Source organism: Haliotis cracherodii, unplaced genomic scaffold (genome assembly GCF_022045235.1).
Source record: "Haliotis cracherodii isolate W230 unplaced genomic scaffold, xgHalCrac1.p SCAF_17, whole genome shotgun sequence".
Classification (NCBI taxonomy): Eukaryota; Metazoa; Mollusca; class Gastropoda; order Lepetellida; family Haliotidae; genus Haliotis; species Haliotis cracherodii.
In genome coordinates this window covers 13494496-13517865 of record NW_027266272.1, presented here as the reverse complement: position 1 = coordinate 13517865, position 23370 = coordinate 13494496, and the positions used below count along the sequence as shown (strand labels likewise).

Below are 23370 nucleotides of genomic sequence, written 5' to 3'. Positions count from 1 at the left end.
AGCAGGGTTTGCTTCTGGTTGAATGTCAGAGCGCTGATGACGAACACCGCTGATGTTGGCGTTGAAATACGAAAGGTGACATCTTAATAATCATCTCCTGTTAATAAGCTTAAGCTGAAAGTGTATATGACTATATTGAAACAGGTTTCATACACAATCTGTTACCGTCAGCATGATTAATCAAGCCTGGCTATAACATTGATCCTTCAGATGCATCAAGAAATTAAGCATTGACGTAGAGAGCATTTCCTTAACTAAATCATGGATAAGGAATCATTTGGTGTCACCGTGGCGACATCGTTATACGTGTACGTTCCGTATGTCGCATCCTTCAAAACATTCGGACCTTTTTAATTCCATTTTGTGGTAATTGAATGACGTAATGGATCTGCTTTACGACATGGAGACTCTCAATTGGACATTTCTGCCGTATAATATATCTGATCTGTTGGACAAGTATGACTTTAACGAAGAGGATGCAGATGAGTATGAGAGATTGTATGCAGCAGGGGTGTATATAAACAACTATTATCTGTGGATCATCTTTGCATTTGGGTTCCCTGGGAACATTGCCAGCACTGTCACTCTCAGCAAGATGAAGCAATGACTACCTCGAAATTCTATGTTGCTCTCCTAGCTATCATAGACAATCTGGCAATTCTTCAGAAGCTTCTTTACCATCAGCTAACGTATCACGAAGTTGCTATAGGAAGCACTGGTTGTAGAATAATGAATTTTCTTTATCTTTGCCTTGTGACTTACTCCAATTGGATACTTGTGTTTATGGCAATTGAACGATTTATGGCAGTTACAATCCCATTAAGAGTGACCGTTATCTGGAACTTGAATCGTGCTCGTCTAAGTATGATTATTCTCGGTGTGGTTATAACAGGGATATACTCCCACACTTTCTGGACCACCCTGTCTCATGATGGCATGCAATGCGGGATTGCGGAGAAGTACAATTTCTTTTATAAAAGGATATGGTATTGGATTAACGCCTCGTTCTATTCGTTCGTTCCATCAGTCATTCTTATTGTTTGTAACCTATTGATCACATTGAGGGTTAGAAAGTCCGGACAGAGGAGAAGCCGCCTTTATTCTGAGACTGAACGTGAAAGGAGTATTCATCTAAATCGATACGAAAGGCAAATTACCGGCATGCTTCTAACAGTAGCTGTGGTGTTTCTCATTCTCACTTTACCAAGGACCATCTTCATCTTGGTGCATTCCTCGTGGATACCTGGGCGATTGTCTCTTAATTACGCCAGGAAACAGCTACTTGACCAGTTGACGTTTTTCTTGTGTGATGCCACCCACGCTGTCAATTTTTACCTGTACTTCATCACGGGTCAAAAGTTTCGACAAAGCTTTATTGGCATCGTGTTTGATCAGTCTCGTAACTCTAGTGTGGCGTTTAATCATTCTCGTGTACAAATGACCCTCAATGGTACTGGGGACACGTCACTTAATCCTGGGAGTTTAACGTGTAAAGCATGTGTGAACATGAAAGGCAATGAATGTATCATGCTGCAACCCCGCCACACCTATAAATAAGCAAGTCCAAAAGTATTGCCCGACCTTGCTACTGACAATCAGAATCACATTGTCTGTGTGGTCGGGACAAAGCCCATATTTCAATGTATAACACTGTTGTAGCAGGTGTATGTGTGCATGCTGTGTGACTCAACCTTATGGTGGCTTATAAATAATAGATACTGGACCACACAATACAGTGATTGATATTTTGAGCAATGATCTATGCCGTAAGTTGACACGCCTTCAACCAAGGCAACCAGCCTCAACACCAAATCGGTTAAGTCAACCTTTCACCACCAGCATAGGTAGCTAGGAGTCTGTTCTTAGCTGAGAGTTGTCAACAACGCCAGAATCTCAAGCTATATGTATTAGTTATATATCCTAGATATCCTCTATGTTCAGCATTACCAACACCGTTGGGGTCCGAGTTAGTAAGTCGGGTTTTACGCCACTTTTAGCAATAATCCAGCCATATCACGGCGGGGGACACCAGAAATGGGATTCAAAAGCACAAAATGGGTGACCAACTTTCCAATAGTCAACTTTCCCTTCTTGTCGAGCAATATTCAAGCAGCTACAGCCTTTGGTGTTTACATTTCACAATTTTTTAGATACATGGTTTTTTTTCAGGTGAACAATTGGCTTGCCTTTGAATGTGTTTGTGACGGGTGCCACGGGTGGGGCAGGATACGCTCACCATTTCGCGAAAGTCTGGTGTCATGACTATTTGATAGTGATTCATAAACACATGCTCGTGATTTACTGGAAATCGTACAATCAAGTCTGCTTTATCGGAGATTTCTATTGGATATAGAAAGAGTTTTGTCGCTTTATTTAGTATAGTCGGAGTCGTACAAGTCAATCACGGGAAAAAATGGTACAAGTCAAAATAATGAATTGCATCGGACATCATTTTTGTCAATGATGCGTCAATTTGGAAATGTCCTCCACATGTCTACCATAAAACACCTGAAAGAGTGGAACAATCATTGACCGATCAGTTTTACCTGATTAGATTGGTCATGATTTCTTTATATTCTTATTGACATCAGTGAGGCTAACATATACAATGTAAAAAATCAAAACATGATTAGGAATGTGCTTAAATCATAAACGGAAAACACAAAGCCCAAAACACCACCTGAACACAACATCCCCCAAATCTAAACATGTTCAGAATTAAAACGTTTCAAATTTAAAAACGTTTGAACATGTTTTGAATTTAACATGTTTAAAGTTAAAACATGTATCGAATTTAAACATGTTTAAACCTGTTTTAAATAAAGTGCATATCATTAGGCAATAAGTCAAATATGGATAAGACGAATAATATATATTGAAATTAGATGTGGAAATCAGATTGACATGCACTTGCATATCACTTATACCACCAGGACTGCCAACGAGCAATGGACAAATATTAACATAAGAATGTACAACTTAACCAAAATCGGTTAATGGTGACTGGGAAATGTGACACTTGTGACGACAACAGTCGGTAGCACAGGTGGAAGCGTGAAGGCCTACAAATCAAGAGGTAGCATGTCCGTATCCCCTGCACAGGTTAACAAAATCTGTGTATTCATAAATGTGTTTTTTCTGTGACTAATTGAATTTCTCTAATACAGGAAGCTGACAATGAAATTATACTACGATAGACCCTAAACCTTTTAAGTTACCACCATCTACCCACCTCAAAATAAATCCATCTATACTGCTAAAATAGCTTTTATTTCCAAAACATTCTACTCAAAATACGTCGTAGAACACTCTAGTTTTTCATGTTACTATAGTTGAGATGACAGTTAATTATCGTCATATTTAAGAATTGGTTTTTCGTTTTACTTTTCCAAAGTGACATATATCGTCGAATAATGACTGCATTCTCCATGTTATAATGCAATTTAAAGTTGTATAAGGTGGATAAAAATGTTGATGTATTAACAAATAATGGCCTTGGTGTTACGCATAAACTTGAGACTGTGATCACGGCTTTGATACATCTGCCGATGTACTTATGTTGTTCTGTCGTGTTTGCTACTCGTTTGTAATAAAGACGTTAACTTCAGGGAAGTATGTGTGTTCAACGCAGACGGACTTGATAAATGTGTTCTGTCACCGTGATACAACTGAAATAGTTTCAAACTGAAACAAAGATAGGATTACATAACTTAAACTGTAGGAATCCTAACGTTGTACAGAAGATATCGGTCTGGCGAGTTGCGGTCTTGTGAATATAGACACAGGTCGAATGGACGCTCTGTACAGATACAATGACGTCATGTTTGATGCCACGTCTCGTGTGTGAATGATGATTTCAATGCTACCTTCAGAAACATCAAATTCACGGGCTAGTTTCAAAACCATTTACCTTCGATCATTCATTGTACTCTTTTCCACAGAAGCTATCATTCCATGATGTGTTTCCAGGTTGAAACTATTACTATAACGTAGCGTCCTTTTCTTTTCATTGTCGAATCGCAAGCTGAGGGTTGTCATCAACGCCAATGTATCGCCTTTACAATGAAACATTGAATAAACGCACTTTTATGCTGTGTATGTTTTACTTTCTTGAGTATATGTTGTATTTCGGCATCAGTGCCGTTGCCGTCTCTGAAGGAAGTAGACATCAGTTGATTAATCATGATACGTGACCTATGGTCACTGTTTCGTAACACGTTATCTTCGTGATTTATCGATGTGACATTTAAGCTAGGCTTATTTGATTATTGACGGGTCATTACATGGCAAAACACTTTAATTGGAATATATGCAGTGACAAGGGATGTCTATCTTCGCCAAGGCATACCCAAATTGAATTTGCGAGAGCTATCTTCTTTGTGATGTGACCATGCAGTATTTATAGAAGCCAGACAGATCCGTGGCACACCTTCTGTTAAATCAGTCTACAATTCATTTAGTTAGTAAGTGGTGTGGAATAAGAGATAAAATGTTAAACTCTATCTGTTACTTATCGAAAAATCTTCCAAAAGGTTTCTACACATCAGGGGTCCATTTTCACCGTTCAGAAATGATAATAACTCGAAAGACATCCACAAACTTACAAATAAAATTAAAAAATGAATACACGTTTTGAAACTGTTGTCGCAGAGTTGCTTAAGAGCACTCTGGACAACGCAATGTTAAAGAATTGTAGCTTCTGAACAACTTCCCTTTTGTACAGCGTTGAGAACATATCGTTTAAAAAATCTGGACTATTTAACATGATGTAATCCATGCGTAACAGCCGTCAGTTGTACCATTGTCTTAACACAGCATTTGACATTATGACATTTATAGCCTTAATCCATTGTCCCCTGGGCCGTGTCTGTAGTCACATCCAATGTCCAGGACAACGCCATTGTCTGTTTGTCTGTCTATCGTTGTCCAATAGTGTATATATATGTTTACATCTTTACTGTTAGTTAGTCTGGTATTCCGACAGCACCTGTATGTAAAGCCGCGAGTAGGATACGCCTGCTTGCTGGACTTCACTTGTGGTAGTTGAGTTGGAATCACCGCTCGACATATTTCTATTAGTAATTGTATTTGCTTGTTTTATTGCCGACTAAAGAAGTTTGCACTCAACATATTCTTCGTCTTCAATCTGGGGTAATTGCCCCGTCAACATACGCGTTGACACTGTTATTGACTTTTGTGTTAGATTCGGCAAATGGAATGACAAACTGGATCACGGAATTAACATGATATCAAATCAGTGTAATTTCCAGTGATGACCTAACGTCAAAACAACAGTCGCGAACTGAGTTCATGGTTGAGTTCCCAACCAATTACTATACGAGATTCTGCGATTCAAAATATAAGCAGCAGAGTGACATCAATGGATGCTTCTTAACGTCGACTGGAAACCCAGATCGAGGAAACGATATAAATTTACATTATTGATCTAAAAAAACGAGTTGCTTAAATTTGAAGCAATGACCAATACCAGAACTAGTAGCTAGTATTCGACACAGAACTGACAACTAATATTGATATATCACACATTGACACCGCTGGTAGCAAATAAATAACGTCGAATTATAAACTGACGGACGTTATTGCATGATCACGTGACATTTACAAATGTTTTTACCGGTTAACCTATCAATCACAATCAAGGGCAGATTACTGCCGGGGGGGGGGGGGGGGGGGGGGGAGGACGTCGAGGTGTAGTTTCTAGACGCTTACCAATTTGGTGAAACCAACGAGCATGGTACCTAGTATGGTGACCTACCTTTGGTTATTTGTGATCTATAGCCCATTTTTGTCGACAGATTTTAATGTCTATATTTATGTCTTATTAATGTACAACTTGATTAAGTCACGATATGGCTGAAATATTGCTGATGTAATCTTAAATCTTAACTCACTCACTCACTCACGAGCAGTGTATAGTGCTAACGAATCAGAGAACACAATCAGGCAGAGTCTGGGGTTCCGTTCCTGGTATTCATATTGTACAATCCTTGAATGTTAAAGGAGCTCAGATAGTGTACACAAAGAGATGACGTCTCATCTTGTATTGTTCAGATATGTTCATTCCAGAAACACACACTATTACAGTGAACTGTGATGACTGTTCCATACACAGTGGAGTCTGGTCAATTGTCTACCACACATGGTAATGATGTTACATAACGTGATAAAGATTGTCAGTATTGATCACGGTGTACTTCAGTACTATTTGTCATTGTAATTCGAAAAATGCTGTAGAAAAACAAGATTTACGTTTGGTTACTCTTGATTTAGCAACATGGTTGGTTGGTTGGTTTGTTGTTTAACGCCGCACTCAGCAATATTCCAGCTATATGACGGTGGTCTGTAAATAATCGAGTCGGTACCAGATAATCCAGTGATTAATATCATGAGCATAGATCCACGCAATTGGGATCGATGACATGCATCAATCAAGTCAGCGAGTCTGACCACCCGATCCCGTTAGTCGCCTTTTACGAAAAGCATAGTCACCTTTTACGGCAAGCATGGGTTACTGAAGACCTATTCTACCCCGGAATCTTCACGGGTCTTAGCAACATGAATACGGCTATGTCATGACAATATTTACAAAATGCCGAGCTTTAATTTCGTGCGAGAAAACAAAGTATGTCCACAATAACCTAACGTTTATTAATGTCAAAAATAATCTTCAAGCAAAATCAGTCACCTAAATCAGTATAACATTCTAAACGAAAATGGTACACATGCACGAAATTGTAGATTACAAACGCGCATGTTCAGTTAAGATGGGTGAGTGAGTGCTTTGCACCGTATAATTAGTATGTCACGAAAACTCGAAGTGACACAGGTCTATGACGTTTACCACTTTGGTGAAAACCCACGAACACGGGCATGGTGCTGACAAACCTAGAAACATAATCAGGTCGAACAGGGAATCGAACCCAGGCATTTGGACAACTCTTTATATTCGGTTATGTAACATATAGACTGTCATTGAAGAACGCTATGATAACTGATTAGACTAGTTACAATACAATACTAGACGATACAATATAGAAATGGGGCTACTGATCGCCAGCAACTAAAGTAAGGTCACCACGCTATGGTGACTTATGGTGCCTTTGCTACCATCGCAGTTACGCAACAAGATTTACACCTGCCCTTTCATGACTGGCGATTGGCAAAAGATTAAAACAAATAAATATTCTGCGATTAAAATAGGGGTTGATATAACCCTACATTGACAGCCACTAAGAATCCCAGCCGTTGCTATTTCTACCTATTTATTTATTCTCAATTAATGAAACAATCCCATTTTTCAGAACACAAGATTAAATGAGAGAAAAAGGTCTTTGAACAAAGACACTTAGATGTTCTTTTCCCTTTGAGATGAAAAAATCAACAGAATGAAGAAGAACATTCTCTCATCACAAGGTATATTCTGAATATATCTACACTTCGTCGTGATATGACCTCTTTAAATCTTGACTGACAATACAAGTAGGTTGATTCTCTTGAAAACCTCTAAAAAGGTCTGTTCCAAAAAAGGCAAATTCTACTGAACTTAATGACTTTAGAGACTTTGCTTTAACATCCACAGCTAAGAAGGTTATTAAATTATCTTTTGCGCGACGTAAATGATTCCATGTGCTTTGCATAGAGAGCCAGGCAATGGGATGACGACGCAACAGCGTTACAGCTGTCGAAATCTTATGTCAGAACTTTTTTATTGACTTCTCACTTGGTTTCCTAGTTGACACTTTATCTATTTTATATGAAAAGTGTGTTTCAAAGTTATCACTGAAACCCTTAGCTGACGTGATTGAAAAGGGAGTGTCAGATATCAGATTTCTATGACCAGGACTCAAATGCACTACATTCTAGATGCATTTTGAAGTGAAAAATAAACACTCAATATGACATAAAATAATTTCAGAATCAGATGTCCAAACGCAGCCCTGTTCTACAGGACATAGAACAAGAAAACATTATGGTCAAAGAAATTGATTGATTTGAAATTTCATACTTGAGGGATAACCTCATTTTCTCAAATATCCCTGACAGTGAACCATCTTGATGAATTTGAGAACTGCTATGTTGCCTGATTCAGAGATGTTGAAGGTTACTTCAAGAAGCCTGATTTATTTGCCAACTGCTGATTTCAAGTGGAAAGATTAACTTGAACTCGAATTGTTGTACGACTTGAGACCTAAAGCAATTAATACTGCACATGAAACTCAGTTCTGCAATGTTCGGACAAAGCAGTTTTTCATGCAAGATTCTGTTGGCCGATATGGTTGTTAATATCAATAACATTAAAAAAGATGAAGGCTAATTTTTTAGGAAGCAGCGGGATGAAAAGGCATGTCAATGTCAGTGAGTTGTTTAAACTGTAGATGCATGTATTGACAAGGAAAGTTGGAGCAGCGTATGTAGCTGAACAATACTTGTGGGACGCATATGTCTGGACTACTCAGTGTTACGTAAGTAGCTTGACAAGATGTGGCAGGTAAGTGAACTTTCTGATTAAACTATTGACACTAAGTGACAGTGTGTAGTTAAGTAAACAGGATGTGAGGAATTATTTATTTACTCATATTGGCTGGTTTGACAATGTGTGGAAAAAAAGAAAAAAAATGTCGTCATTTACATGTTTTGTTTGTTATTGGTCTGGAAACAACTGTGAGCGTGTCACTGGCACATTTTGCAGATTTACAGTGTTGAATCAACCATTGCAAGATGATACGTGTAAAGGGTGCGAGGTTCAAAGGATGCCATATTGTTTGTCCTGTTGGAACAGATTTCTTGTTGACCACGATTGATTAATTCATCTTATCCATTTCCGGTGTTGATTTTAAAACTCAAAGCAACAAAACAGATTACAAAAGACTATTATGATACAAAAACATTTTACAATAAAATCAAAATCACAATTGAAGTGGGAATGAAACAAACTCTGTAGCTGCATGGTTACAATCATATATGAACAACTCTCAGCAATAGCTTTAAAGGGTAAACAATTAATCAGAATGAAACAAAAAAACAAACAGTTGCATTTGAGACAATTGTGAGTTGACAAAAATGTGTAATCATATTTCAACCTAAATCTAATAAATTCTGTTCAAACATTTGCTCAAAGGCGCTCAGTCAAAGACTTTGTAGCAAAAAGCTGTTTTGAGAACGTCTCATGAACGTGCGAAAGACTGATATGCTTTGAAGGTTAGTCTCGAGCCCATTCGAGTATAGTGGTCCAGCTTTGGGTCCAGATTGGGGTTTGGTCATATTCATTTGTCTCACTCTTGAGTTTTGCAGCTGAACTTTGTGCTTTATGAAGCTTGTTGGTGGTGTGCTTAGGTGCTCCATACATAAAGGAATGACAGAGGTCCCGACATGAGATCAAGAATGCCTGGACTTTTTATCTTGACTGCTGATGTGTCTATGTAATGTTTACTTCGACCGATGTTCCTGAGATTTAAGGAGGCCGTTTAGAAGTAGAGCGTCCACCCGGAGAGCGGAAGGTCAGGGGTTCGATCCTCGGCCGCGTGATACCAGAAGACGTTAAAAGATGGTACTTGTTGTTACCCTGTCTGGAGCTCGACATTAAGGGGCTAAACAAGGACTGGTCGGCTCGGAGTCAGTATACTGTGAATCTTTTAAACTGTAGATGCATGTATGATTGTAGTTGACAAGGAAAGTTGGAGCAGCGTTTTTAGCTAAACAATAAGCGTTGGTCGCATATGTCTGTACTACTCAGGAACATGATTTTGTTGGAGATTTTAAAGTGAGGGGAGAAGGCGTTGTTTCTTCCCGAACAGCAAAATGTTTCTGCACTGAAGATCTCTGTCTGTGTTGTAGCCTCTCTTTTATACCTGTGTTGAAATGTGATGCTTTAGTTCCATCGATAAGTTTGTTAACATATCACGTTAAACTGAAAGCAGCTGTCTATGGATTATCAAGCTAGTTCTCATCATTGTCTCTCTAACTGACGGCGCTGATGTTTCACCTTTCTTATTTCATCTGACAACGAGGCTGTCGGACACCTCACTCTCATTGGTGGAGCATGCTTGTCTAGAATCCAACCAAACTGCTTGTTGTAAATACTGACAGTTTTTAAAAGATCACCTGAAACATCCTCAGTAGTGCACATCCTGTGGGAACATGATGACATCCGTCTACTTCCTACTTCTGACATCTTATTTCAGGTTTATGTTATAGTTAGGTTTTATTTACTGTGACCTCTACACAAACATGACCAAACAGTGCCAAGTTATTATGTATAATGTTCAAGAATGGCAACCAATCCGATCATGTGATTAGTAAATCCGGAATGCGTCCATCACTGTATGTTGGAAACAGAATGTGCTGAACAAGATTCTTTGATACCAACAGTGACCTTAACCTCTTGGCACAGTTGTCATAAATATTATGACCGTGGATATTGAAATCTTCACAAATGATAACTTTTCAATTTGAGTTCTTTAATTCATCTGTCACATCTGACGAGTCCTAATGCAGGTGGTCTTTACCCAACCTGATTTAGCAACTTTTGATAGCACACATTCAAATTCTGCGTACGTAACTCGAAAGAAACAGGTTTCAAACAAGTAGCACTTTTGCAGTCGATAGTTTGAAAAAGCACAACACAATATCCACCTCCACGTTTAACTTTCCTTGGAGCGTGAATTAGTAGCCAGCTAGGACAATTTTGTGTTTTGTGATTCTGTGATCGCATGGATATCAACATTATTATTATCTGTCAAATCACACATTGCTTGAGCGTTATCATTTGTTAAACTCGCAGATCTTGCGTTCAGAAAACCAAATCTAAAAACGAGATACTGTTCACTTTCTTCACCAACAGAGAAAACTGGAATTTCATATATATAGCTTCCCCCTGATCACTGTTTAGCATGCATAACGCTACATCTCCCATTACTTCTCAACATTATTTTCACTGGGTAAACAATATATTGCTTAGGATTTTATTATCATTATTCTATCGATTGCCATATGATGTAAGAATATGAAACACGGACATATGTTGTCCTGCAGCTGCCATCATCGCTGGTGTTAAACTTTGATTATTGATTGCCTTAATCTCACAAAGTTGATGAAAGAGCAAATAATTGACCATTTCCACACGGCCTCTAAGGCAGGCCACATGAAGGCAACTGTTGCCGAAATGATCGTTGATGGAAATATCAGACTGTCTTTTGACAAGCAGGTCAAACACTCGCCAGTGGCCAAACTCAGCTGCAATCATCGCAGGCGTCCTTCCATACATTCCCTTCCCGTTGATGTCAACAGTGCCAAGTGAAAGGATAGAGCTTACAATCCCCACGTCTCCTCCAACACAGGCTATGTGAAGAATGGTACTATTGCCATCAACCTTTGGTTTCATATCGATGCCTTTACTCAAAAGGACTTCAAATACTTTTCTGTGTCCCTTTTCGGCTGCCATCATCACGGGTGTCCTCCTAGTCTTCCCTCTTTTGTTAACATCCACGATGTCCTGTAACAAGACATACTCCACTATCTCCTCATCTCCCCCAATGCAGGCTGCATGGAGGATACTTGTACCAGCAGCATCCAGCGTCAAATCACATCCTTTTTCCACTAGTAAGAAAAACACTCCTCTGTGTCCTTTCCCAGCAGCCATCATTACAGGTGTCCATGCATCCTGTCCAGGACCATCGATGTCGACATTGCCCATCGATAGGAAGTGTTGGACCCCTTTAACATCTCCTACTGTACAAGCCCAGTGGAACGCGGTGTTACCACGATCGTCCATTAGCGATTTATCAGCTCCTTCTTGCAAAAGCAAGATGAGCAGTTCTCTACACCCTGACACTGCTGACAACATCGCTGGTGTCATACCGCACTTTCCTCTGCTGTCGATGTCAATGATGTTCCATGAGAGGACATACTTCGCCATTTCAACATCATTTTCACTGCAGACCAGATGAAGGATGTTGTTTTTGTCATCATCTAGTAATGAGACGTTGCCTCCTTGTTTTACAAGGTCGTCCAGCATATTTCTACGTCCTTTCATTCCTGCTATCATAACAGAGGTTCTTCCATACTTTCCCCTACTATTGATGTCAAAGATGTCCTTTGCAAGGACATACTCCATCATCACTAGATCTCCTTCAAGACAGGCCATATGGAGGAAGTTGTTACCATCATCATCCAGTATTGACAAATCCTTTCCTGCACGTACAAGGAAATAAAGTGCTAATCTGCGCTCTGCTGTCCTGTTCATCCTGACCACATATGTTTGGCAGTGATCCCTCGACTATTAACGTCCACAGACCCGCAGAGAAGATATTTCACACCGATCAGTTACCCGTTCTATGTGAAGTTGAAGAGTCTGCAAACCCAAAGAATAATTACTGACACTGGTCTTATTTCATAAACACATATGGTATTGTGTGGAAACATCGTGTGGGAGATCGTTTTCGAGCTAGGTGGGGGTGGGGTTTGGGTGTGGTGTTGGGGGGGGGGGGGGGGGGGGGGGCGGAACATGTGACCTTAATGTCTGGTTATGCATAGATTATAAATGAGATATTAACCGTTTTGACAATTATTTACTTTAAGTCAACAATGGACACATTGATCAGTTTTTCATTTGAATCAACTAGAATCATGGTATCACTATTGTATGTGTGTGTGTCTGTGTGTGTGTGTGTGTGTGTGAGAGAGAGAGAGAGAGACAGAGAGCGAGAGAGAGAGAGAGAGAGAGAGAGAGAGAATGGTAGAGAGAGAGAGAGACTCTGTTGTACTGACCATAAAATTGCTCCATAACCTCAAACTGTTAGTTTTGACTGTACAAGACAATTGTCCTACCTTCATCACTTGAAAAATGTCAAATTCATTCGTCGTAATTGTCCTGACCCTGGTACCGGAAGATCAGGTTTGTATTGCCTTTTAAAAAATACTAAAATTCCTTCGCCTGAAGTACATTTGTTTGAACTCTGTAATTGCAACACTGTAACTGGAACTGTCTTGCTTAATCTGACCTTGTCCCTAAAAGCGTTATGAACGATTACAGAGCAAATTCTAGTGGATCAACGTCCTTGAAATCAAAAGTGACGCCGTGTCCGTGTCGACTATTGATACCCACACATTGGACAGAAGGTCAACTTTCCCTGGACCAGTGAAATGACGATGGACTTACAACCACATGAAAGTGGCATCTCTGTTACGGTAAGCTGATGTCCAAGGGCCACCTTAGTCTGTACCAGTACCTCTACTTAATGCAAAACACACACAATAAAGCACTACATATCCAGCACCAGGAAGGGGTCAACAACCAGCAAAACAAGGCAATATCGGCAAATAATTTCCAACTTAAGAGGCAACACACACAAGTGTATTACTCAATAAAACCACCATTGGTACATAAGTACAGAACTACGGTCTTCAAGCTGGAGCAATAACCGGGATGGAGAGCCTGCGGATAAGGCCAAACTATAACATCATGACATGAATTTGGTTTTATGGGTGTATATATTCATTCATCGTATACTGGATAGGGCTATCGATGCGATATATAAATCCGTTAAACTCACGATCCGATAAATATGCAAATGAGATCACCTAGCAGGAACTGCTTACAAGCCCCATATATCGATGCATTGTCTGCTTGAGCACTAAATTATTGACTGGCATTCCCAAGTAGGTTTAGAAAGGAGGTTCCCGACGAATGGGTGTTTCTGCAGATAAACATGGCTTCAAATGATTTGGCATTATATATTAAACATTGTATTCATACGCAGCTAAAGTTACTTCAATGACTGAAAATAAGTCCTAAATATTGATTATTTTGAGAATGACATTATATGATTGGTTATTATTTTCATCCGGTGTTTCCGTATTTAATGTCATATGATAGGAATAACAAATATGTTTTATATATTTACATTTTTATTACAACACGATGAAAATAATCGCTTATCATTAATGTCATTCGTAAAATAATCAATGTTTAAGGCTTATTTGCACTGAAATTAACTCTCTCTGTGTATGTTTCTAAATGGGGATGTTTTATATTGTTTCAGCGTGGCTCACTCACTCACTCACTTGCCTTGGTGTTTTAACAATGTTTGTGTTTTGATGAAGCCATGAGATGCGTGTCAATAATATGTGTAATAAAAATACTTATGTATGGTGTGAAATGCAGTAAAGGGGAACTGAGCTAAGCTGCAGGCGTTTGTTTACGGATTGTAAAGTCCTACCGAGCACCTAGTGTCATCACTGATTTTCAGTTATCCATTCATATGAATTCCGCCGCTGTTTTGCCTTTCACGCTAAAAGGAATCGGTTTCGGCGGATAATCGAGGCTGTTTGTTCTCTGGCGTTGACGTTTTATTTTATATTGTTATTTATTAACTTGTGGTGACAAAAAAAAACAAAAGAAAACCTTGAGCGTTGTCGGTGCCTAGGTCCACTAAACGATATAGATACTGAGTGTAACTACAACAAAACAATACAAACATTGTCAATGTCGACTTAGAATTCTGAATGTTGATATATAAAAAGAGCGCAGTATGTTCTATACAGTCATTACTGTGAGGAAAGGTTGTCGTGACCTGTTACAATAATAAATCATTCAAGTTGACCTATTTTTCAGCCTTAATATGCTTATGAGAAACTGACGATAAAGTCAACAATTAAGATGGGTTTTCTCCCTCTGGATGGTAAAACAAAAATAAGAAAAGAGGAAAAGTCATGAATTCTTTTGTGTCTAAATAATCTATTCTAATATTACAAATATCAAGTCTTACCGCACATCAACGTCTCAGCCGGGTATGTGCAGCGTCAGCTGTGCTTACATTTTAAGACCTCCGCTTATTCACTACTTGAAATGCCCTATGTGTTGTATATCTTTCTTTATCATCATTCAAAAGAGATATACCCCCATTCACCAGTTTCCAAGCTATCACGGTCGCCAGTAAATAATGAAGCCTGCCACAACCCCTCCTTTATATCTTGGCAACGACGAGCATAGGTTGCTTGGGATCCGTACTACTACGGGATCTCCCTGGGATATGTAATGTAACCTTTTAGTGATTAGATATTATATCACGTCTTGTCAGTGGTGCTCATATTTGTCTAAAGACTCCTAAAAGGAATTAAAAACACATACACTGCATTCGTAATAGCGCAGGATGAGAAAGGGGGAAAAAATGTTCACCATAAGTTGATGGTAGTTTAAACGACATTAAAATAAATCTGTTTTTTATCACAGTACCACCAACCCTCTATGGTCGCAGAGCTCGAGTGTTTGAACGACGCGAGTGTTCCAGCCTGGTGCATGTACAAATAAGTTATCAAGTGATTGTGTTTGGGGGCGATTAATCATCCTGGTAGCAAACACGGCTGTATGGGTTGGAGATCGTCCTGGTGGCGAACACGGATGTGTGGGTTGGAGACCGTCCTGGTGGCAAACACGGCTGTATGGGTTGGAGACCGTCCTGGTGGCAAACAGGACTGTATGGGTTGGAGATCGTCCTGGTGGCAAACAGGACTGTATGGGTTTCGAGACCTCCCTGGTGGCGAACACGGCTGTGTGGGTTGGAGACCTCCCTGGTGGCGAACACGGCTGTGTGGGTTGGAGACCGCCCTGGTGGCGAACACGGCTGTGTGGGTTGGAGACCGTCCCGGTGGCGCACACGGCTGTATGGGTTGGAGATCTTCCTGGTGGTAAACACGGCTGTATGGGTTGGAGACCGTCCTGGTGGCGAACACGCCTGTATGGGTTGGAGATCATCCTGGTGGCAAACACACTGTGTGGGTTGGAGACCGTCCTAGTGGCAAACACGACTGTATGGGTTGGAGATCTTCCTTGATGTGAACACGACTGTGTGGGTTGGAGATAGTCCTGGTGGTGAACACGGCTGTATGGGTTGAAGATCTTCCTGGTGGTGAACACAACTGTATGGGTTGGAGATCTTCCTGGTTGCGTACACGGCTGTATGGGTTGGAGGCCGTCCTGTTGGCGTACACAGCTGTATGGGTTGGAGACCGTCCTGGTTGCGTACACGGCTGTATGGGTTGGAGACCGTCCTGGTTGCGTACACGGCTGTATGGGTTGGAGACCGTCCTGGTTGCGTACACGACTGTATAGGTTGGAGACCGTCCTGGTTGCGTACACAGCTGTATGGGTTGGAGACCGTCCTGGTTGCATTACACGGCTGTATGGGTTGGAGACCGTCCTGGTTGCGTACACGGCTGTATGGATTGGAGATCATGTTTTGTTTTTTTTAAATTCTAGAAGCCAAATATGAAATAACTGTATGGTACAAAATCCTTTCATTAACTGCCTTTTTCTTAAGTCTTTTCCATGATGTCATAAATCCAAAACATGATATTACTGACATGAATAAATATCCTGTGTTCCACGAAGGATCATTGTCATATTCATAATCCCTTCTGTATTGTCATTTTACACTCGTTTCTCCATTTCAGATGCTATTTTGACACTACTCTTATTATCAAACCGGTGGTAGTGACACAAAAAAACTACTTTCAACTACTGATTATTATTTGTTCCCTCCGAACAGGAACTGTGAATATTAGACAGGAATACAATGCGCGGAGCCGGCACAGTAATTAAAACCGTCAATGGCATTGTCACATTTCTTGGAACCAGCGCTTTTCTGGGAGAGCTGTTTTTCAACAAGATACAAAATCGATATTACTTTGCTGGCGATATAAACAGTAAACAAGTTGTGCAGTCGATGTTTGCCAAGTCGAAACAGCCTCGGTCTATAGTTTCCCTGTCTGGGACGCACAAGAGCATGGTATGTAACATGTATGTTTTCCCAAAAGTAATATGAGCACATTTTTATCCTAACTGTATCAGCTGAAATGTTGTTTCCTTGTTTGACATATTACATTTTATTTCATTTTGATCATGTCTAATCAAGAACAGATTATTTTGTTTGTTAAAATAATATAAGGTGGCACCTTTGATAAAACCACCAACCACAATATACATGTAATGTTCTGAGTCACTGGTGAGTAGGGTGGGTGGGTGGGTAGCTGGTCACCCCGAAAACCCAGGCTCGATTCCCTCCATATAAAGTCCATTTCTGGTGTCCCTTGACATGATATTGCAGGAATATTGCTGGACAATTGCTAAAAGCTGCATAAAACCACACTGACTGGCTCACTGGTAAGTAAGCCTTAATACGGGAAAATATTCATCAGCCATAACATTTTGGTTGATAAATACAATTCTTCATCAATAAACTGTACCTAGGGTTTAACTTAAACTTGGCCACAGGAGGCTGGTTAAATTTTGCGACATGTTCATTCTACAATCTTATCAGAGCTGACACAGAAACATGATACCTCAGGGGGCACGGGTGGCCCAGTCGTCTGAGGCGCCGCGATTCGCTGTGCAGAGTTGCGTCCCTTGGGCACACCATAAACCGTTGATTGTGGGTTCGAATCCCGGTTCGCCCCGATTATGTTTCTAGGTTTGTCAGCACCATACCCGTGCTCGTGGGTTTCACCGAAGTGGTAAACGCCTGAGACCTGCATCACTTGGGGCTTTCCTCCCACATTAAGCTGACACGCCGTTATATTACTGGAATACTGTTAAAAGCGTAGTATGATGCCACGGTTAAAACAGAACTCACTCACTCACTCACTCACTGTCACTGGAAACATCGCTGATCGTTGTGCAGGGGTATGAAGCAATTGTGTTGGCAGGTTACCTAGCGGCGCCTTAGACGACACGGCCACCTGTGCTCCCCACAATCAAAAGAAACATGTACACACACTGTCAATGTACCAAACAACTCGAACTGTTGCATGGGGTGAAACCCCTCGTCGTCCTATGGTAACAAAACACATGATGGTTGGTTTGTTGCGCTTGTCCTGTGAAACCGGTTCTAAGCCAAGCCATGCGAGGGATGAGCAATTGGTGAGCATGACCAACATGTGAAGGTCGTTGCGTTATAATTCTCTTCGTTTGAGACTTCCAGAAATATATCCAACACGTTTGCTATTGTACCGACGTTATCAGCGTTAGAGGCAACGTCAGCGGCCGTCAGTTTTGATTACAAATGAGAGTAGCCGGTCCCCTGATCCACTGATTTACCCACTTGAACTAGCAATAAAGGAGACCAGTGAGACCGCCTCATCTGTTTCATATTTAGATCTATGCAGAAAGAGTTGGAGTGACGAAACACTCTCCACAAGACTGTATGACAAAAGGGATGACTTCAACTTTCCAATAGTCAACTTTCCCTTCATGTGGAGCAATATTCCAGCAGCTCCAGCCTTTGGTGTTTACATTTCACAATTTTTTAGATACAATCGAGCACGCTCTTTCTACCTCTTTTCAAAGAGTGTCATACAACTCTTGCTCACAAGTTGTTTGATCAAGGTTACAATATCCAAGGCCTCAGTAAAGCTTTCAAAAAGTTTTACGGTAGACATGTGGAGGACATTTATTAAATTTGAAGCATCAGTGACAAAAATGATGTCCGATGCAATTCCTTATTTTGACTTGTACATTATGTTCCCTTTTTGTCAGGTGAACAATTGACTTGTCTTCGCATGTGTTTGTGGCAAATGCCACCGTTGGAGCAGGATACGCTCACCTTTTCGCGAACATCTGGTATCATTTTTATTTGATAGTGATTCATGATCAGTCTTAATCGTACAATCGACTCTATTGAATATGGAAAGGGTTTTGTCGCTATATTTGCTAAGGGTTACGACTTAAACTACGTGTGAGAGTTAAAATTTAAAGTCGCATCGGCAATATTTCAGCCTTATAGCGACACTTAAATTACGACTGCCATAAGAACTATTCTTGAAGCCGTCTAAAACCTTTCGCAACATTACCTGACGTACGACTAGGACATATAAGCTAAGACAGTGAGGTCGTTAATGACGGAGGTAATATATGCTGGGGGTTTCCCAATGACGTCATCGATTATTCAGGAAATTCCCCGCCTGTTTGAGAGGGAGGTTTCTCATGAGTGGTTCCTCACGATCTCATCCGAAATTGGTCAAGATGTGGCAAGGTACATATAATCGCTGTGAATATTGTGAGATATTCACGTGATATCCGTGAAATACCAAACTTAGCTCCCACCCCCACCCCGGTCATAAAATGGATTTGTCCAACATTTCAGTTTCGTGAATAGGCCGCCAGATTATAAAGTGTATCATCAGATGAAGTCCGTTGGCCTGTTTACAGACAGCGCTATGTACGTTTTAGGGTGAAATCGTGACGTCGAGTTATAACACACAACTGATCTGATCTAAATACACACAGAGTATCACATATCTTGCTTGTTTCTTTTTTCTTTGTTATTTTACGCCGCACTCAGCAATATACCAGCTATATGACGGCGGTCTGTAAATAATCGAGTCTGGACAATTCAGTGATTGATATCATGGGTATCGATCCATGCAATTAGGATCGATGACATGCTTCAACCAAGTCAGCGAGCCTGACTTCCCGATCCCGTTAGTCGCCTCTAACGACAAACATAGTCGCCTGTTACAAGCATGGGTTGCTGAAGAGCTCTTCTACGCCGGATCTTCACGGGCCGTTTTTGAAGTCGAAAGATAACGTGATATCTAACCCCGACAGCATATATCGTTGTTCACAATCACTGGATTGTCTGGTCCAGACTCGATTATTTATAGTCCACCGTGATATAGCTGGAATATTGCTGAGGTAAACAACAATCTGACACTGAATGAACCCGGAAATAAAGGAATAGCATTGTAATTCATCCGGATAAACTCGATCGCTCCCGAGAAAAATTTCAACAGAATGAGTCACAAATTTCCCCGATCTCCAACACTGATGCACGTGATATTTATTATCCGCGTTCGTGTTGAGTATGATTCTTGAGACTAATGAATTAACACGATCTCCGTATGAATAACACAGTTTAGAGTTAGATGTGGGGACACTGTTGAATTGCCAAGGACCACACAATTGTAAGTACGACATGCAAGTCACGTTTCTTACTGTACTTCAAATGTTCATATCTGTATAAGGGCAGCGGGGGTAGCCAAGTGGTAGAAGCGTTCTGCCTTTATAGCAAAGCCCCGGGTTTCATTCCCCACATGGAAACAATGTATGAAGCCCGTATCTGGTGTTCCCTGGCTGGGCTATTGTAAAGGCGGCATTAAACCCAACTCACACACTCATATAAAACAGAAACGGTGAGAGTACGTGTTTCCCTCCAGCACTCATGTACAACCGTTGTTTTGATGTTCTGTTGTTCTGTACACGTTGTTCTGTTGTCCTATGGCTCTGTTCTTTTGTTCTATTGCTGTGTACATGTTGTTTTGCTGTTCTGTTGTTCTGTACATGTTGTTATGTACATGTTATTCTGTTGTCCCATGGCTCTGTTCTTTTGTTCTGTTGTTGTTTTTCTGTACATGTTGTTCTGTTGTTCTATTGTTCTGTACATGATGTTCTATTGTTCTGTACATGTTGTTCTGTTGTTCTATTGTTCTGTACATGTTGTTCTTTTGTTCTGTTGTTCTGTACATGTTGTTCTATTGTTCTGTACATGTTGTTCTTTTGTTCTGTTGTTCTGTACATGTTGTTCTATTGTTCTGTACATGCTGTTCTTTTGTTCTGTACATGTTGTTCTGTTGTTCTATTGTTCTGTACATGTCGTTCTGTTGTTCTATTGTTCTGTACATGTTGTTCTGTTGTTCTATTGTTCTGTACATGTTGTTCTGTTCTATTGTTCTGTTGTTCTATTGTTCTGTTTTTTCTCTACATGTTATGTTGTTCTATTGTTCTGTACATGTTGTTCTGTACATGTTGTTCTCTTGTTCAATGGTTCTGTTCTATTGTTCTGTTGTTCTATTGTTCAGTTTTTCTGTACATGTTTTTCTGTTGTTCTATTGTTGTGTACATGTTGTTCTGTTTTTCTCTACGTGTTGTTATGTTGTTCTATTGTTCAGTACATGTTGTTCTGTACATGTTGTTCTGTTGTTCAATGGTTCTGTTCTTTTGTTCTGTTTTTCTGTACATGTTGTTCACGATGTTCTATTGTTCCGTACATGTTGTTCTGTTCTATTGTTTTATTGTTCCGTACATGTTGTTCTGTTGTTCTATTGTTGTGTACATGTTGTTATGTTGTTCTATTGTTCCGTACATGTTGTTCTTTTGTTCTGTTTTTCTGTACATGTTGTCCTGTTGTTCTATTGTTCCGTACATGTCGTTCTATTCTATTGTTGTTCTGTACATGTTGTTCTGTTGTTCTGTTGTTCTGTTTTTCTGTACATGTTTTTCTGTTGTTCTATTGTTCTGTGCATGTTGTTCTGTTTTTCTATACATGTTCTATTCTATTGTTGTTCTGTACATGTTCTGTTGTTCTATGGTTCTGTTTTTCTGTACATACTGTTCTGTTCTGTACATGCTGTTCTGTTCTGTTGTTCTGTACATGTTGTTCTGTACATGTGGTTCTATTGTTCTGTACGCGTTGTTCTGTTGTTCTGTACGCGTTGTTCTGTTTTTCTGTACATGTTGTTCTGTTTTTCTGTACATGTTGTTCTGTTTTTCTATTGTTCTGTAGATGTTCTGTTGTTCGATTGTTCTGTTCATGTTGTTATGTTGTTCTATTGTGCCGTACATGGTGTTCTGTTGTTCTATTGTTCTGCACATGTTCTGTACATGTTGTTCTGTTTTTCTATTGTTCTGTTTTTCTGTAGATGTTCTGTTGTTCTATTGTTCTGTTCATGTTGTTATGTTGTTCTATTGTTCCGTACATGGTGTTCTGTTGTTCTATTGTTCTGCACATGTTCTGTACATGCTGTTCTGTTGTTCTATGGTTCTGTTGTTCTGTACATGTTGTTCTATTGACCCGGAGAGCGGAAGGTCCGGGGTTCGATCCAAACGACGTTAAAGGATAGTACTTATGGTTACCCTGTCTGGCGCTCGGCATTAAGGGGCTAAAACAAGGACTGGTCGGCTCAGAGTCAGTATACTGTGTCTGAGTGTGGTATCCATGTTAAACTGCGGTATGGTATGTCAGTGAGCTGGCACTATAAATTGGTATCAGTCCGGACTAGTACAATTAGCCACACACAAAAACACACACACGCACGTGCATGCACGTCACTAGATAAGTGAAATAATCTTGGACGCAACGTTAAACCCAATTTCACCTCACCTCCCACATATCCTCGCCACGAGAGTGACAACGCACTTCTAAACTCATGGATACGTATTGTTCGAGTCATACACAGATGTGACTGTAAGGTCATTGTAAGTGAAAAAAATGAATGCATGTTCAAACACTATCAAGGTCAATTCATATAGCTATGACATACAACATAACTGTGTACGTGTGGGGTTGCTCGTAACGCTAAACGTTCGGGTCCTACTCCCTGAATAGATACAACATAATCAAAACACCTGACATAAATATAGCACTGATCTACACGATACAACTAGTCACAGGTAGATATTAATCATAGAAACAACCCGTGACAAAAAATCATATAAACAATTTAACCCTCGTATATAGATTACTCTTTGACTCGTGGATGATGTAGGTAAGTGTGTTTTGTGTCTGTGTATCCAGTCCGTCCCCAACCTATACTTTGTTTGTCTGTTTGTTTGTGTGTTGTTCAACGCCACACTCAGCAATATTCCAGCCATATGGCGGAGGTCTGTAAATAATCGAGTCTGGACCAGACAATCCAGTGATTGACATCATGAGCATCGATCCACGCAATTGGGATCGATGACATGCTTCAACCAAGTAAGCGAGACTGACCACCCGATCCCGTAAGTCGCCTCTTACGACAAGCATAGTCACCTTGTATGGCAAGCATGGGTTGCTGAAGGCCCATTCTACCCCGGATCTTCACAGGTCTACGTCTATACACACCAACATCCTCCATATGGGTGGACCTCTTGGATGCATCCAGGTGCCAGGCGCCCCCTTCTGTACGTCTATACACACCTTCTCCTCCATATGGGTGGACATCTTAGATGCATCCAGGTGGCAGGTGGCAGGCGCCCCCTCTACGTATATAAACCCCCGCCTCCTCTATATGAGTGGACCTCTTGGATGCATCCAGGTGCCAGGCGCCCCCTCGTGACGTCTATACAAACCAACATCCTCCATATGGCTGGACCTCTTGGATGCATCCAGGTGCAAGGCGCCCCCTCTACATCTATACACCCCGGCCTCCTCCATATGGATGGACCTCTTGGATGCATCCAGGTGCAAGGCGCCCCCTCTACGTCTATACACACCAACATCCTCCATATGGGTGGACCTCTTGAATGCATCCAGGTGCCAGGCGCCCCCTCGTGACGTCTATACACACCAACATCCTCCATATGGGAGGACCTCTTGA

At 40.6% G+C, this 23370-nt stretch overlaps 1 protein-coding gene and 1 pseudogene across 1 annotated transcript; one reads left to right on the top strand and one right to left on the bottom strand.

The window, feature by feature from the left end:
* The first annotated feature begins 382 nt into the window (after positions 1-382).
* Positions 383-1557, top strand: LOC139464612 (rhodopsin-like; annotated as a pseudogene).
* A 7661-nt stretch (positions 1558-9218) lies between these two features.
* Positions 9219-14809, bottom strand: LOC139464416 (ankyrin repeat domain-containing protein 50-like). The gene is made up of 2 exons (XM_071245949.1): positions 14787-14809; positions 9219-12370 (listed from the first exon to the last, which is right to left on the bottom strand). The coding sequence occupies exon 2, from the start codon at positions 12260-12262 to the stop codon at positions 10997-10999; it is 1266 nt and encodes a 421-aa protein (XP_071102050.1). The 5' UTR covers positions 12263-12370; positions 14787-14809; the 3' UTR covers positions 9219-10996.
* Between the last annotated feature and the right edge of the window lie 8561 nt (positions 14810-23370).